Source organism: Salmo salar, chromosome 13 (assembly GCF_965601325.2).
Source record: "Salmo salar chromosome 13, fSalSal1, whole genome shotgun sequence".
NCBI lineage: Eukaryota > Metazoa > Chordata > Actinopteri > Salmoniformes > Salmonidae > Salmo > Salmo salar.
In genome coordinates this window covers 59,977,071-59,995,914 of record NC_138303.1, presented here as the reverse complement: position 1 = coordinate 59,995,914, position 18,844 = coordinate 59,977,071, and the positions used below count along the sequence as shown (strand labels likewise).

Sequence of the window (18,844 nt, the reverse complement as noted above, 5' to 3'; positions counted from 1 at the left end):
TTGGCAGAAATTCCTTCTGGATCATGTGAATGTTCATGTGCCGTAATAACAAACTTGTATGTCATCTGTAAATCGGAATAAAATTGTTAAATTATGAGCCTAGTTGGTTTAGCCACGGAGACCCTTTGCTATGAGACTCAAAATTGAGCTTAGGTGCATCCTGTTTCCATTGATCATCCTTGAGATGTTTCCACAACTTGATTGGTGTCCACCTGTGGTAAATTCAATTGATTGGACATGAGACATGATTTGGAAAGGCACACACCTACCTATATAAGGTCCCTGAGTTCCTCTGTGGAGATGGAAGAACCTTCCAGAAGGACAACCATCTCTGCAGCACTCCACCAATAAGGCCTTTATAGTAGAGTGGCCTGACGGAAGCCACTCCTCATTTGGAGTTTGCCAAAACGCACCTAAAGAACTCTCAGACCATAAGAAAAACAATTCTTTGTTCTGATCAAACCAAGATTGGACTATTTGGCCTGAATGCCTAGTGTCACATCTGGAGGAAACCTGGCACCATCGATACGGTGAAGCATGGTGGTGGCAACATCATGCTGTGGGGATGTTTTTCAGCAGCAGGGACTGGGAGACTAATTAGGATTGAGGGAAGGATGAACGGAGCAAAGTACAGAGAGATCCTTAGTGAAAACCTGCACCAGAGCGCTCAGGACCTCAGACCGGCGCGAAGGTTTACCTTCCAACAGGACAATGACCCTAAGCACACAACCAAGACAACGCAGGAGTGGCTTTGGGACAAATCTCTGAATGTCCTTTAGTGGCCCAGCCAGAGCCCGGACTTGAACCCGAACAACATCTCTGGAGACACCTGAAAATAGCTGTGCAACGACGCTCCCCATCCAACTGGACAGAGCTTGAGAGGATCTGCAGAGAAGAATGGGAGAAACTCCCCGAATACAGGTGTGCCAAGCTTGTAGCGTCATACCCAATAACACTTGAGGTTGTAATTGCTGCCATAGTACTTAGTAAAAGGTCTGAATACTTATGTAAATGCATTTTTTCAGTTTTCTATTTTGAATATATTTGCCAAAATTTCTAAAATACAGTTTTTGCTTTGTCATGATGGGGTATTGTGAGTAAAAAACACAATTTAATACATTTTAGAACAAGTCTGTAAGGTAAAAAAAAAAAAAATGTAAAGGGGTCTGAATAATTTCCGAATGCACTGTATCTATAACTGGCCTAATAACTCGCTAACTAGCTAAGAATATCAACAAATGTGCACACGCGCGGCTCTGTGATCTGAACTGAACTGAACTGAAAAGCGCATTCGCTCTTCGATGATTGAAAGACCGCTTGTGGGCTACCCCCACCAAAATAATTCTACTCCGTTGCGCTCTGGCTCTGCCTGCAGCAAAATCACAGACCCAATCTTGCAAAGTTATATTTGTTTTGGTTTGTTGCATTGAAAAGGGTCTGATATAATGTTGATTCGATCACAGAAAAAACGTTGATCTATATAGTGCAATCTAATGGGGCGAACTTAGAAAAGTTACATTTCTCGTGTCTTAGAGGGAAAATTGCTCCACAGTAGCACTTTATGTCCGTGTAGAAACCACATCACACAACCAAAGTCCAGACCAAAGGCAGTAGTCACAAAGTTTCAGTCTATAAAGCATCAGGCTGATTCGCTGATGTGTGTCTCATCTCTCCACCTCTGTCTCAGTGAACTAAGTATTCCAAGTAGAGCAGAGCAGGGAGAGACAACGTCACAGTAGTCTATCGACATATGATGACGAGGCGCGCATTGCCCGTTCCCTAAACCTGTACACCCAGTACCATTGCATTGTAACACTATGGTGGTGGAGGAATAATATATTATATTGGCTAATTCATAAGCAGTCTCTCATTCTGTCCTTTGAATTGTCTTCTTTGGCCCCGGCCGAGATCTCTGTGTAAGTCGCTCGGGCTGTTTTTATTTTGTGGTATAAACATCTGCAGCAGTCCGCGTGGATGAGCAATGCACCGACAGACATCCCCTGACCTGCTTCTCTTCTCAGATCCCCCTACTCTCACCTCTGCTTTAACAAAACCCATCCACGGTACAGAACGACAACCTTGCATAATCCTGTAGGCTTAACACCGTCCGCCTATCTGTTTTTAAAGTCATACAACCTTTTGTGTGCAGGTATTATGCAGGCTTAAAAAGAAACGCATGTCTTTTGGTGCTTTTATCCAAAATAAATGTGCCTCCACTGGCATTACGTGATAATTCCTATTGTTCTGGGGCTGCAGTCTCATTGTTCATGTAATGCATGAAGCTGGAATCAGGGAGGTATTGGAGAAGTTGGCAAGCTCTTCGCCAGCTAATCAAATGTAATGCTCAGGCTGCCAACATAATGGTAGCTTATGCTTCGTCCATTTAAGCAATTTTACCCAGTGGCAAATTGTGTTGGTACTGATTCAAGATGCGTAAAGTTACATATGTCAACAGCAGTGTGCTTTACTCTCACCAGAACATCCCCATTTTGGAAATGGCCACGCATTCTAGACTAGGTTGGACAGAGTGTGTAGTTGTAGGACGTAATATACCTATTTAGCCTACAATGTAAAACCCAAACAAGCAGGAACATGGTCTATCTATTCTAGTCTGGAATGTAACTCATTTTCCCTCTCTGTCCCTACAGGAGTGACAACTGTGCTGACCATGACTACCCTCAGTATCAGCGCTAGGAACTCTCTCCCAAAAGTGGCCTACGCCACAGCCATGGACTGGTTCATTGCAGTCTGCTATGCTTTTGTCTTCTCTGCCCTCATTGAGTTTGCTACAGTGAACTATTTCACAAAGAGGGGCTATGCCTGGGACGGAAAAAGTGTGGTGCCAGAGAAGGTATTAGTCGTATTATCTCACATAAAATATATTGTATTTTTAAATAAATTATATGTGTTGTGATATATTCATCTTAGAATCCTTAGTTGCTATCCATTGATTCTTGAAGAATATAATGAATAAATGCCTCATGAGTTTAGTTCAACTTCCGTACCACATCAGAACCTAAAATATCTGCTTGTTTTACTCCGATGTTTGTTAACAACATAAATGTAAAGAAACACTGTATAGCCTCAGACACGGTTAAAACTATACATTTCATATCGTGGATGGTCAGTCCTTGTATCAATAGCTCTGTCTATGAATTTGAGAGTGGTTACATTTCACCAGCCCCATCCCGTAGCTTTTTAGTGAAAGAGGGGCAGGAAGAATGCTTTGTTATTGTTTCATTTAAGGATTATAGCTTTAAGATAGCAAAGCTCAAACATAATTATCAGGGAGATTCCACCCAAAACCAGAGCAGTTACTTCTACATTATTGGTGGAGCACAGCAGCGAGGGTTTAGTTTTATGTCACAAACTCATCTCAATGCAAATGAGATTCTTGGGACATGACAAAAACATGAATAGTTTAGAGTTCCTGCAGTCTTCTGGTGCTCACTTCTGGTGCAGTTTTGAAGTACAGTACATTACTGTACTGTGTGGTCTCTACCTGCTCCTAAACAAAATTGAAACAAAATATTAGACAAACTCTTACACAATGTATTGCCATTATCACACACTGTTTTGCCATGTTTTTTGAACAGACATCAATACTTATCTATAAAGGATGTCCCCAGTTTGAGTTGTTAGCTTGTCAATGTGCTTTGTTGGTTGGTTTCTCGTGAGATAATCCAAGGCACTGTTTGTTTACCCTCCTTGCAGCAAAAGAAGAAGAAGGAGTCCCTCCTGAAGAAGAACAACACCACCGCCTACACCGCCGCCACTGCTACAGCCTTCGCTCCAAACATTGCCAGGGACCCTGGTTTGGCCACCATTGCCAAAAGCGCCCCCCCTCCCCCCACCGAGCCCAAGGAGGAGCCCAAGCCCAAGCCACCAGAGGCCAAGAAGACCTTCAACAGCGTCAGCAAGATCGACAGGATCGCCAGAATAGCCTTCCCGTTACTCTTCGGAACCTTTAACCTGGTCTACTGGGCAACTTACTTGAATAAAAAGCCCAAGTTACAGGGGATGACCCCGGGATCCCACTAATCCCAATCCCCCCTTCTCTTTTTTCCGAATGTTTATTTTCAGAAAACATGGTGTCCATGCTGGTTGAGTTCCCAGTCGCCACATTGCTTCAATGTCACATACTGTACCTTCCACGATTTAAAAAAGAGAAAAGGTTTTAGGATCAGAGCAATGTGATGACTATAATGGGAATTGTTTTGGGAGGGAGGGATTATGCTACTAAAGAAAATATGCTATAAATAATACATGATATACGCAAGAGAATTCTATTCTACAAATTCACATAGCCCAACAATTTTTAAGGATCTATTCTTTGTTTTAGTTTTCTGATATATGTTCAGTTGTTGTTTTGCATTAGATCATTGCCACTGTAAAAGAAAATTGTGTTTTTTTGCATGGACTGGGAGTTTTTCTTTTCAAAGACCAATCAACATTTGACTGAAGGCCTAGTTTGTTTGATATCAGTGACAAAATGCTACCTGCAATCTCTGTCAAATATTCTTCCATTCTCTGTAGTTGATGTTTTGGGGTTGTTCATTTCCTTTTGTTGAAAGAATCAAGATAGGGGTTCAGCAATAGCAATAAAACATGTCTCAGTGGAAACAATGTCATTCATTCATGGATTTAAGAAGAGGATAGAAACGATTCAATCATTTATGTGCAACATTATGAAAACAATTTATTTAGTTTTATTGTAAATAGTATCAAGTGTTAGAGATGTCAATATTACGTTTAAGCTTTGCAAAGTGTAACTAAAGGGTATTAATATTCAACACGTGGCGGAGAACGTTTTTTTTTACAGTTTATGAAACATTGAAAAAAGTTTGTATGAAGAGAGTATTCACTGGTTCACTCCTAAGTGACTGTTTCTTACCAAGTCAGTGTTCCACTGATGGCTGGTCAACATTGCCAGTGGTTATAATTGAAATATAAGTTAATATCTATTCAACTAAATCCATAGCTATGTACACACTAACAACAACAATGTGTCAAAGTCTGGGGTGGGTTACTAATGAGTAAGAATGTAAAACTGTAAAATCTAAATGTCGGAATGCATTTTATATTTAGAATTAAAAAACACTATTATTATTTACTTTGGTTTCTGGTTTGTATGGCATAGAAGAGCCCCTAGAGGGTCATTTGTACAGGGCCCAGAGGACTGTCAGCAGCATTGTTACGTTTCTAAGAGGGCTGCCAGCAGTAAGCATTGCAGCGGGCGGGTGGTGGCAAATGCATTGAGAGTGAAGAGCAGTGCCTTTTACATTTTCAGGGTTGAACTAAGGAAAGGCTACTCCCTTGATTGATGGCACTAAGTTTTACATCCTGCTCTAATCCGTGACCCTGTGAAGGCGCCGTGGTTCCCATCTTCTGTTGACAATGTTTTAGACAACACTCAGAAAGTACCAGCTACACTGCCTTCAGTCTCACATGCCGTTAGGGGAATGTTTATTTTTGACTGCATTTGTTGCTGCTTGATGTTGATGGGAGAGAACACAGAGGCATTAAACGTGATGGGCTAGTGTTGTGTCCTACACACAGGAAATGTCTTGGAGTTCTATGATAGTATCGAATACCTATATTTTTGTAGCATGATATCAATCCCTCTTCAGAGAGACCCAACAGGTACTAAGCCGAACATGTAAAAATATTGTTGGTTTCTTTTTATTGGTTTAATTTTTTCACATTCAAACATACACAAAGAGATGTTTTCTCAGATGTGGAAAGTTAAAGTTAATTGTCCTAAAATTATGTTAATGTAGCAATATCGATTAGCAAGGGCTTTTAAAAAAATCTGCATTCTCCGGGGTCATATCCATAGCTTTATGTTGACCTCAGTAATCATAGTTCCATGTGTAGCGTCGGTGTCCAAAAACTCTTTGGAATAACGATCACGGGCTTCATGTCTTTATTTTCTTCAAGCCGTCAGCACCCAATTTGCTTTCAGAAAACCATGATCCAAATTGAGAGTGGGGGGCATTGTATGGCATGGGTTGGGGTGTTTTTACAATAAATGGGTATTGTAGTACTGGACATTGTGCAGTGGTGACGATATCTCTGGACTGTGTAGACTGACTAGTGTGTATTGTAGATCAGTGCACAGGGGTGAGAAGGTTAGAGCATCCCAGAGGGAGAAGGAGAGAGTCGGTTACATTATGACCGATTGAGAGGATCCGTTGCTGGAGATGGAAGGCTTTCTGTATGCAAGTGCACACAAGTCCTGTGTGAAATGTATAAATATAAATATATAGATATTTCAATTTAAACCTATTGTATGGATGTTTACTATCATGACGAAAAAAATGATAAATAATATACATAATGCATATATGACTATTTAATAGAAAAATACTACCCAAGATAATAAATATTGTTTGTACCAACCTATTGTTAGGCATTTTGCACATTAAAAGCGTCCTTTCCATTCATGTAGTCAGCTTTGTGCTATCCAAGGACAGCTTTGAAACACATTAATTAGCCTCTTTCCCTGACCCCTGTGTTTTCAAATTAACAAGGTCTTGTAAAAAGCTTAACTCCTTAATCAACCATGCACCCTTAGACTTTTGACCATATTTCTCCTGGGTAATCGTGAATTACTCTTCTTTATTTTTGATGTACAGGTCGATCTATTGATGGGGAGATGGCTTTGAATGTTGATTTAACTTTTGTTTTATATGGCAATAAAGCGAGTCAATGGAAAAAACCCAAAAGTACTGTATATTAAGTTCACATGAATAATTCTATTTGAGGATTTGCTAATAATCAGTGATGATAAATTGCCAAGTGGATAAATAAATGTTTTTCCTTTTTCCTTTAACTTTAAAGAGAGCAAAATCACTGAAGAGTTCCTATATATTGTTTGCTAATTAAAACCTCAGCTAAAATACATTTCCTGCCATTCAGAGTGGAAAGTGGGCCACCACCAGTTGTTGTTACTTTGTCATACTCATTTATGAAGGCATTGCATCTGTTCCGGAGAACTGGCTGTGGAATCTGTGGCACATTTGCAAACATGAGCTTCCAACCCCTTCTCCTTTCACATACAGCAGCTGTAACATGTATATAAACGCATCGCAAACCGATCCCCTATGTTGGAGACCAAGTAATCCCCCATTTAGAACTGTTGTTCTGGACAGTACTTGCTTTTCAAAGTTGGGTCTTTGATCAATGTTAGGTACTTGTGGGAGTTTTTTGTTTTCTTGTGTTTTTATTTATCAGGCATAAAAAACTATTAATTTAGAAATAAAACCTCATTTTTTAAAGCACAAATGTTGAAGATATATAATGGGTGAGGGGTAAACACATCCACACTCACTGATATGTGTTTGTGGTATATAATGTATGATAAATGCCAAACGATGATGGAGATGGGGTAGTATTCTGTTGGATTGGGTGGAAAGGTATACCTTCTGTAAATGTTTGGTTTTGTTATGATATGGCCCTCTGTAGAATCTGATTCTCTGCATAAGTCTTTAAATAAAAGAGAGGAAAAAAGTCATGTTGACATTTTTATCAATGTGTAATAAATTGAATTATAAAAATGCCAACACATCATTCCTTGTCACTTTTCCTTTTGTATGCTTTTGTCTCCTTTTTACAACCAAAGATAATGCTTGGTAAGTGACAGTTCATACATTTAAGTGTCTCTTGGGGAAAGTGAAAGTAGAATGCAAGACCTTTGCAGCTTACTACAGGCATAGCAAATACATTTGGCAGGGACTCAAAGGGACATAAAGTGGAATTTTGCACATGCAATTGTAACGGTCGTCGTACGTCATGGACCAAGGTGCAGCGGGTTGAGTGCTCATCTTAACTTTATTAGAACACGAAACAAACAAAACAAGAAAACGATCGAACGAACAGTGTTGCAGGCTAACACACAGCAGTACAACAACAACTTCCGACAAAGGGACAGGTGAAACAGGGCTACCTAAGTATGACTCTAAATCAGCAACAACGATGTACAGCTGTTCCTGATTGAGAGCCATACCAGGCCAACACAAAGAAATACACAACATAGAAAACCATAGAAATACAAAACAAGAACATTACCCAAAAACCCCGGAACACATAAATCAAACACCCCTCTTACATAAATACATATACCATTAAACCCCGAACCACATAAAACAAATACCCCCTGCCATGTCCTGACCAAACTACAATAAACATTGACCTCTTATACTGGTCAGGACGTGACAGCAATGGTAGAAATATGCACAATCATGTCTCCAGTGGCAGTGTTGTTCGGGTGAAAGGGATAAGTTGACATAAAAACAATACATAAGAAATGTATCTCCTCTGGTTAAATTGATGTAAAGTGCTGTAGAGCTCTTCTATGACTTCTGGATTAGAGTAAGTTCCTAGAGCCCTACTTTTACAAAAATGATGATCTGTCTAACTCTCTAAGGGACGCTGAAGTTAGGAAACACAGTAACTAATGCCTATTGACTCTCCACCTTTTACAGCTCTCACTGTTTCTGTCTTACAGATACCGGCAGGCCGCAGGACTCTATACATGTATATGTACACTCACATAAATAATTATTTCTGCTTCTTTCACTAACTATGAATGAGAGGGAGAAGGAGAGAGTGGGGAGGAAAGAAATAAGAGTTTATTATATACAGTCTAAGATAGTAGTCTAAAGTTAATTTCAATTCAGTAAGAAATTGTCTGTTGTTGAAAGTGGGGGCTACTGCAATCTGCTCTCTGTCTCTCATTTCATTACCCTGGAATCTGTTTGATGCTGAGTGAAAGTTAATTGGCTGGGACCTCACATCCATACAGAGAGAGGGCGCTTTCCTCTATGTACATCTCTCACGCATGGTAGGATTGGCCATCAGGCAATTCTGGCAAATGCCAGATGGACGGACCATATTTTTGATGGGTGGGCTGGTCAAAACAATTTATTTAAAAAAATAATATTGACACACTATTGACAAAAACTTTTTTCTCTGTTGTCAGAATTCTATACACTGAGTGTACAAAACATTAAGAATACCCATGTCCTTTGGGTGGTGGACCATTCTTGATACACATAGGAAACCATTGTGCATGAAAAATCCTGCAGCACGGCAGTTCTTGACACAAACTGGCGCTCCTGGCACCTACTACCATACCCTTTTCAAAAGCACTCAAATACTTTGTCTTGCCCATTTACACTCTAAACGGAACACATACACAATGCGTCTCAATTGTCTCAAGGCTTAAAAATGCTTATTTAACCTGTCTCCTCCCCTTCATCTACACTGATTGAAGAGTATTTAACTATAACTAAGGCCTAATTAGGGAAGGTGGGATTAAGGGAAACACATACAGTGCATTCGGAAAGCATCGAGACCCTTTCTCTTTTTCCTAATTTTGTTAAGTTACAACCTTATTCTAAAATGGATTAAATAAAACAATTTCCTCATCAATCTACACACAATACCCCATAAAGACAAAGCAAAACCTGGTTTTTAGAAATATTTGCTAACTTACAAAAAACAATAATACCTTATTTACATAAGTATTCAGACCATTTGCTATGGGACTTGAAATTGAGCTCAGGTGCATGCTGTTTCTATTGATAATTCTTGAGATGTTTCTACAACTTGATTGGAAAATTCAATTGATTGGACATGATTTGGAAAGGCACACACCTGTCTATATAAGGTCCCACAGTTGACAGTGCATGTTGGAACAAAAACCAAACCATGAGGTCGAAGGAATTGTCCTTAGAGCTCCGAGACAGGATTGTGTTGAGGCACAGATCTGGGGAAGGGTGCCAAAAAATGTCTGCAGTATTGGAGGTCCCCAAGAACACTGTGGCCTCCATCAGTGTTAAATAGAAGAAGTTTGGAACCACCAAGACTCTTCCTAGAGCTAGCTACCTGGCCGAAAGGAGCAATCAGGGGAGAAGGGCCTTGGGAAGGGAGGTGACCAAGAATCCGATGGTGACTCTGAAAGAGCTCCAGAGTTCCTCTGTGGAGATGGGAGAACATTCCAGAAGGACAACCATATCAAATCAAATCAAAATCAAATCAAATGTTATTGGTCACATTCACATGGTTAGCAGATCTTATTGCGAGTGTAGCGAAATTCTTGTGCTTCTAGTTCCGACAATGCAGCAATATCTAACAAGTAATCTAACAATCCCACAACAACTACCTAATACACACAAATCTAAGTAAAGGGATGGAATAAGAATATATACATATAAATATGGATGAGCAATAATTATGAATAGATCCACCATTGAGCACAAAAACAACACTTGTTACAGAATATTTTACATAGATGTTATTTCTATCAGACAAACCATGCCTGACAACATGATCCAATAAGACAGAAAAATAGAAGAACATTTAAAGGCTGTGGACATTGTGAACTGCAGTCAAGGGTGTGTGAAAGAAGAAATGATTTGACGACAGGATCACGTAATCATTTCAAGGACATGAAGGGCAAGGCTCCTGCTCTTTTGGTTTACTGACGGTGTCCAAACTCGTGCCTTCATAGGCGAGATGCAATAGATGGTATAAAATACAGTATATACATATGGGAGGAGTAATGCAAGATATTATTATTATTATTATTACATTATTAAAGTGGCATTATTAAAGTGACTAGTGATCCATTTATTAAAGTGGCCAACCCTCTGGAGAGCCCTGCGGTTGTGGGCGGTGCATTTTCCGTACCAGGCGGTGATACAGCCCGACAGAATGCTCTCAATAGTGCATCTGTAAAAGTTTATGAGGTTGAAGAGGCGCATCTCTGCAGCACTCTGCCAATCAGGCCTATATGGTGAAGTGGCCAGACGGAAGACACTCCTCAGTAAAAGGCACATGACAGCTTGGAGTTTGCCAAAAGGCACCTAAAGACTCTCAGACCATGAGAAATAAGATTCTCTGGTCTGATGAAACCAAGATATCCAACTATCCCTACAGTGAAGCGTGGTGGTGGCAGCATCATGCTGTGGGGATGTTTTTCCGCAGCATGGACTGGGAGACCAGTCAGAGAGATCCTTGATGAAAACCTCCAGAGCGCTCTAGAACTCAGACTGGGGCGAAGGACAACGACCCTAAGCACACAGCCAAGACAATGCAGGAGAGGCTTCGGAACAAGTCTCTGAATGTCCTTGAGTGGCCCAGCCAGAGCCCAAACTTGAACCCGATCCAACATCTCTAGAGAGACCTGAAAATAGCTGTGCAGCGACACTCCCCGTCCAACCTCACAAAACTTGAGAGGATCTTCAGAGATGAATGGGAGAAACTCCCCAAATACAGGTATGCCAAGCTTATAGCGTCATACCCAAGAACACTCAAAGCTGTAATCGCAGCCAAAGGTGCTTTAACAAAGTACTGAGTAAAGGGTCTGAATATTTATGTAAATGTTATATTTCAGATTATTTTTAAAATAAATGTGCAAAAAAACAACAACTTGTTTTTGGTTTGTCATTATGGGGTATGGTGTGTAGATTGATGAGTGGGAAAAAAAACAATTCAATCCATTTTAGAATAAGGCTGTAACAAAATGTGGAAAAGGTGAAGAGGTCTGAACACTTTCCGAATGCACTGTATGACAGGCACTAACTTTTAATAGCCTAAAAAGTCATTAGATTGACATGGATAACACATAACACGTAAGCCAATAGCCATCTGTTTGACATTTAATACAGTGATACTGCTTTTAATTAAATACAGGTCATCATGTATTACAATGAAACACAGAATTAATGCATAATAATTGCTTAATAATTCTCTGTTAAAGGTCAATTGGGGGACTTTCTATGTATTTTAATTGTTTTATCAATGTTTATTCTCATTTGAATCTCAGCCTCTTGAGCCAGCAAGTGGTCTTAGTTTATGACATGGTGTCAGATTACATTACATAGCCACCACCACTGGAGACTGGAATGTTCCTCCTATTTTCCGCCTATTTCAGTCACTGAAAGGCATGTCACTTCCTGGCAAAAAAAAAATCAAATATGTGACACCTGTCAAACGAAGCACAACTCTGGAAATCTATCCGCATCCACATAAACTAGTTCTGGGATATTTCTATGACAAACACAGAAGAGGGGGGAGTAACACCATCATACCAGAAACCCTAGACCCACTCCAATTCGCATACCGCCCGAACAGATCCATAGATGACGCAATCTCCTTCTGCAACCCGAATCCTGGACTTCCTGACTGGCCGCCTCCAGGAGGTAAGAGTAGGCAACAACACATCTGTCACGCTGATCCTCAACACTGGGGCCCCTCAGGTGTGCGTGCTTAGTCCCCTCCTGTACTCCCTGTTCACCAACAACTGTGTGGCCAAGCACGAATCCAACACCATCATTACAGTGGGGGAAAAAATTATTTGATCCCCTGCTGATTTTGTGCATTTGCCCACTTGCAAAGAAATGATCAGTCTATCATTTTAATGGTAGGTCTATTTGAACAGTGAGAGACAGAATAACAACAAAAAAATCAAGAAAAACGCATAACAAAAATGTTATAAAATGATTTGCATTTTAATGAGGGAAATAAGTATTTGGCTCCTCTGCAAAACATGACTTAGTACTTGTTGGCAAGACCCTTGTTGGCAATCACAGAGGTCAGACGTTTCTTGTAGTTGGCCAACAGGTTTGCACACATGTCAGGAGGGATTTTGTCCCGCTCCTTTTGCAGATCTTCTCCAAGTCATTAAGGTTTCGAGGCTGACGTTTGACAACTCGAACCTTCAGCTCCCTCCACAGATTTTCTATGGGATTAAGGTCTGGAGACTGGCTAGGCCACTCCAGGACCTTAATGTGCTTCTTCTTGAGCCACTCCTTTGTTGCCTTGGCCGTGTGTTTTGGGTCATTGTCATGCTGGAATACCCATCCACGACCCATTTTCAATGCCCTGGCTGAGGGAAGGAGGTTCTCACCCAAGATTTGACGGTATATGGCCCTGTCAAATGATGCGGTGAAGTTGTCCTGTCCCCTTAGCAGAAAAACACCCCCAAAGCATAATGTTTCCACCTCCATGTTTGACGATGTTCTTGGGGACATAGGCAGCATTCCTCCTCCTCCAAACATGGCGAGATGAGTTGATGCCAAAGAGCTCCATTTTGGTCTCATCTGACCACAACACTTTCACCAGTTGTCCTCTGAATCCTTCAGATGTTCATTGGCAAACTTCAGACGGGCATGTATATGTATTCTTGCGAGGGGGACCTTGCGGGCGCTGCAGGATTTCAGTACTTCACGGCGTAGTGTGTTACCAATTGTTTTCTTGGTGACTATGGTCCCAGCTGCCTTGAGCTCGTTGACAAGATCCTCCCGTGTAGTTCTGGGCTGATTCCTCACCGTTCTCATGATCATTGCAACTCCACGAGGTGAGATCTTGCATGATGCCCCAGGCCGAGGGATTTTGATAGTTCTTTTGTGTTTCTTCCATTTGCGAATAATCGCACCAAATGTTGTCACCTTCTCACCAAGCTGCTTGGCGATGGTCTTGTAGCCCATTCCAGCCTTGTGAAGGTCTACAATCTTGTCCCTGACATCCTTGGGGAGCTCTTTGGTCTTAGCCATGTTGGAGAGTTTGGAATCTGATTGATTGACTGCTTCTGTGGACAGGTGTCTTTTATACAGGTAACAAACTGAGATTAGGAGCACTCCCTTTAAGACTGTGCTCCTAATCTCAGCTCGTTACCTGTATAAAAGACACCTGGGTGCCAGAAATCTTTCTGATTGAGAGAGGGTCAAATACTTATTTCCCTCATTAAAATGCAAATCAATTTATAACATTTTTGACATGCGTTTTCTGGATTTTTTTGTTGTTATTCTGTCTCTCACTGTTGAAATAAACCTACCATTAAAATGATAGACTGATCATTTCTTTGTCAGTGGGCAAACGTACAAAATCAGCAGGTGATCAAATACTTTTTCCCCCCACTGTACGTTTGCTGACGATACAACAGTGGTAGGCCTGATCACTGACAATGATGAGACAGGCTATCGCGAGGTGGTTAGAGACCTGGCATTGTGGTGCCAGGACACCAACCTTTCCCTCAATATGAACAATACAAAGAAGCAAGACAAAGTGGCTGATTGTGGACTATATGAAAAGGAGGGCCGAACAGGCCCCCAATAACCTCTATGGGCTAGGTGGGACGCTCGCTTGCCAGTTGAATCCTGTGGCGCGTTATTCAAATCCTTAGATATGCTATTACTTCAATTTTTCAAAAATATGACTATTTTACACCATTTTAAAGATAAGACTCTCGTTAATCTAACCACACTGTCCGATTTCAAAAAGGCTTTACAATGAAAGAAAAACATTAGATTATGTCAGCAGAGTACCCAGCCAGAAATAATCAGACACCCATTTTTCAAGCTAGCATATAATGTCACATAAACCCAAACCACAGCTAAATGTAGCACTAACCTTTGATGATCTTCATCAGATGACAACCCTAGGACATTATGTTATACAATACATGCATGTTTTGTTCAATCAAGTTCATATTTATATCAAAAACCAGCTTTTTACATTAGCATGTGACTAGCATGTGACTAGCATTCCCACCGAACACTGCAGGTGAATTTACTAAATTACTCACGATAAACGTTCACAAAAAGCATAACAATTATTTTAAGAATTATAGATACAGAAGTCCTCTATGCACTCGATATGTCCGATTTTAAAATAGCTTTTCGGTGAAAGCACATTTTGCAATATTCTCAGTAGATAGCCTGGCATCACAGGGCTAGCTATTTAGACACCCAGCAGGTTTAGCACTCATCAAAGTCAGATTTACTATAAGAAAAATGTTCTTACCTTTGTTGTCTTTGTCAGAATGCACTCCCAGGACTTCTACTTCAATAACAAATGTTGGTTTGGTCCCAAATAATCCATCGTTATATCCAAACAGCGGCGTTTTGTTTGTGCGTTCTAGACACTATCCTAAAGGCTAAATAAGGGTGACGAGCATGGCGCAATTCGTGACAAAAGAATTCTAAATATTGCATTATCGTACTTCGAAGCATGTCAACCGCTGTTTAAAATCTATCTTTATGCCATTTTTCTCATAAAAAAGCGATCATTTTCCGACCGGGAATCTGCGTTTAGATAAACAGACAAAGGAAAAGAAACCATTCGGTCGAAGCGGGCACGCGCCTAAGCCCATAGTACTCTGAGTGGCCACTTGCCAAAAGCGATAAAGTGTTTCAGCCAGAGCCTGCCTCGATATCGTTCAACGTTTTCCCGGGCTCTGAGACCCTATGGAAGACGTAGGAAGTGTCACGTTATTGCACAGATCCTGAGTCTTCAATAAAAAGAGCCAAGATGAAACACTACTTCTCAGACAGGCCACTTCCTGCTTGAAATCTTCTCAGGTTTTGGCCTGCCATAGGAGTTCTGTTATACTCACAGACACCAATAAAACAGTTTTAGAAACTTTAGGGTGTTTTCTATCCAAAGCCAATAATTATATGCATATTCTAGTTACTGGGCAGGAGTAGTAACCAGATTAAATCGGGTACGTTTTTTTATCCAGCCGTGCAAATACTGCCCCCTATCCCCAACAGGTTTTAACATCAACGGGGCTGTAGTGGAGCGGGTCGAGAGTTTCAAGTTCCTTGGTGTCCACATCACCAACGAACTATCATGGTCCAAACACACCAGGACAGTTGTCAAGAGGGCATGACAACATATTTTCCCCCTCAGGAGACTGAAAATATTTGGCATTGGTCCCCAGATCCTCAAAACAGTCTACAGCTGCACCATCGAGAGCATCCTGACAGGTATCACCGCCTGGTATGGCAACTGCTTGGCATCTGACCATAAGGTGCTACAGAGCGTAATGCGTATGGTCTAGTACCTCACTGGTGCCAAGCTTCCTGACATCCAGGACCTATATACTATGCGAAGTCAGAGGAAGGTCCAAAAAATTGGCAAAGACTCCAGTCACCCAAGTCATAGACTGTTCTCTCTGCTACGGCACGGCAAGCGGTACCGCAGTGCCAAGTCTAGGTCCAAAAGGCTCCATTGCAGATTCTACCCCAAGCCATTCGACTGCTGAATAATTAATCAAATGGCCGCCTGGAATATTTACATTGATCCATCCCCTTTGTTTTTACACTGCTGCTACTCGCTGCTTATTATCTATGCATAGGCACTTTATCTCTACCTATGTACAAATTACCTCAACTAACATGTATCCCTGCACATTGACTCGGTACAGGTATCCCCTGTTTATAGCCTCATTATTGGTGTGTCATTTTCTTGTGTTACTTTTTGAATTATTTTTTTACTTTAGTTCATTTAGTAAATACTTTCTTAAACCTCTACGGGATCGGTGTCCCTAAACCGGGAAGGTTGTTGCTAATGTTACTAGAATGACGTTGTAAGTAACAGCCAACTTTCCAGGACTTAGACATGTCTTATAGGGGAAGAAAGCTTACATTTTTGTTAATCTAACTGCAGTGTCCAATTGACACTAGCTATTACAGTGAAAAAATACCATGCTATTGTTTGAGGAGAGTGCACAACAACAAAACACTTTTATAATGGCAGCTGGTTTGATACATTCACATCTGAAGGTAAATAATGTACTTACATTCAGTAATCTTGCTCTGATTTGTCATCCTGAGGGTCCCAGAGACAAAATGTAGCATAGCTTTGTTTGATAAAACCTATTTTTATATTCAAATGTAGGAACTGGGTTCTACAGTTTGAACCCCTGCTGTTTCTGACATTTCTGCAATACCTGGTAAAAGAATAAGCACACAAACAGGATGTTTAAGAAAAATATATATACATGTGTGAATCGCTAGCTTACTAACATTTACAAATGTGGGAGTAATGATTCATAAATGTGACTTGTTTCAGGAAACTTGGCGTATGTCATGCATTACTACTTCACAGGAGAGCCATTTGAAAGTAAACATTAATGTTTTATCAAAATGCCTTCTGGAATATGTGAACTTTCACGTGCCTTGGTAACAAACTTGCATGCCATCTGTAAATACAAATAAAGTTATTATAATATGAGCCTAGTTGGTTTAGCATCAGAAAAAGAGAGGAACCTTCCTGCTAGCCATGATTAGCTGAAATAATGGATGGGCTGGTCATGCCGAGAGATGAGTTCGGATTGATCTGCCATGTAGCATGGTTCTGTCTATAACATGAGCTGCTCAGTATGTGTAGGTAATCCTTTCTAAGAACTGCATAAGTGTTGCTAATGTGCCCTACTTTCTGGAGGACCGAGATTTGAAATTAATGGAATGCTGGGTGGAGCAGAGTATGATAGCTATGGAGATGGATAAAATGCTGCCGTTTGATTGCAAATAATGCAGAGGGAGTCGAAAAGAAAACACAGAAGAATGTCAAGCCTGCTCCCACTCTCACTCTCTGGCGCTCGAGGGCACTAGAATGCCCTTCATTACGCACACCTGTCAAATGTTCTCACTGTACCTGCTTCTTGTCTAACAGTGTCAAACCTTACAGAATGCTGATACCACTAAAAGAAGCATCAGGGAGTTTGGGATTTTGTTTTGGTTGGTGACGTCGGGTCCGGTTGCCATCGCCGATGGAACCCGGGGGTGCCTCAGCTAGCTCGTCGGGTTTCCACGCCTTAGCTGGCTCGAGTGGTCTTCTTGCCTCGATAGGCTCGGCAGGTGCTCACCCCCTCTCATGCTTCAGCCGGCCCATCAAGCTCCCACACCTCAGCCGGTTCGTCAGGCTCCCACGCCTCAGCGGGATTGTCAGGCTCCCATGCCTCAGCAGGATCGTCATTTCATGCCTCAGGCTCTCACACCTCAGCCGGCTTGCAAGGCTCCCACGCCTCTGCTGGCTCGTCGGGCTTCTAAGCCTCAGCCAGCTTTTCCAGCCTCAGCCGGCCTGTCAGGCTCACCCAGGTGGGACGCCAGGTGGCGCCCCTAGAGAGGGGAGTACTGTCATGCCTGCTTATGCTCTCCCTCTCTGGCGCTCGAGGGCGTGCTGTTTGCTCCTCTGTGTGCTCCTCCGTTTGTTCCCTGTGTCAGCATTGATGTCATTATTTTTACGCTGTTCAGATGCTGTTCCTGTTCTGTTTCATGTCCGTTGTTCATTAAATGTCCTCCCTGTACCCGCTTCTCATCTACCAGCATCAACCCTTACAAAGAAGGCTGTTGTATAAAAGACCTGTCTCTGGATTACATATTTGAACTAAGGGCAACCATGACATCCGTGATAGAAAGGGAGAAGCATTCATCCTTGTATACGGGTAAGAGAGTCTAGGTAGCTACATTTTCATATAAAATAAGTTTTTAATTTTGTCAGAAAGTTGTTTTCATTGCAAGTTAAAACATACTGTTAGCTAGCTATCTAACATTAGCTGGCTGGCTTGCTAGCTAACGTTACGTGTATGATCTGTGTAGTAATATTATTATTTTCTCAGAGCCATTTGCATTGCTAGTTATAGCCTAATATTAGCTTGCTAGCTAACTTTGAACCTAGCTAGCAGATTCATGCAGGGTAGTAACGTTATGAGTTGAGATTATGGTTCATTGTTTTAGCTAGCTAGCTAGCTACATGTCTAAAGAAAAGACTCCGTTATGCAAGTAACATTTTCACTGTACCGTTTACACCTTCTGTATCCTGTGCATGTGACAAATAAACTTCAATTTTATTTGATATAGTGTTTGTTTTTTTACCAGAGACGGTAATGTGAAAAACAACATGACCTGCACTAAAGTCAAATTAGGATATAACGTTAGGCCAACGAGACAGTGTCCAAGTTCTAACATTCTCTGGTATAATGCCCAGCTTTTATCTCATCACACTCACAACTGCAAATACATTTTTGTAATTAGTTCGCCATTCATTTGTA

General features: G+C 41.2%; 1 protein-coding gene across 3 annotated transcripts in view; it reads left to right on the top strand.

Moving 5' to 3' along the window:
* Positions 1-7,572, top strand: part of LOC106567505 (gamma-aminobutyric acid receptor subunit alpha-1) — a 32,242-nt gene extending 24,670 nt beyond the window's left edge. For all 3 annotated transcript variants that reach the window (XM_014136815.3, XM_014136814.3, XM_014136816.3), the window contains exons 9-10: positions 2,649-2,851; positions 3,715-7,572. In XM_014136815.3, the coding sequence (XP_013992290.1) occupies positions 2,649-2,851; positions 3,715-4,041 (530 nt within the window). In that variant the 3' untranslated portion in view covers positions 4,042-7,572. The remainder of the gene's footprint in view (positions 1-2,648; positions 2,852-3,714) is intronic.
* The last annotated feature ends 11,272 nt before the right edge of the window (positions 7,573-18,844 follow it).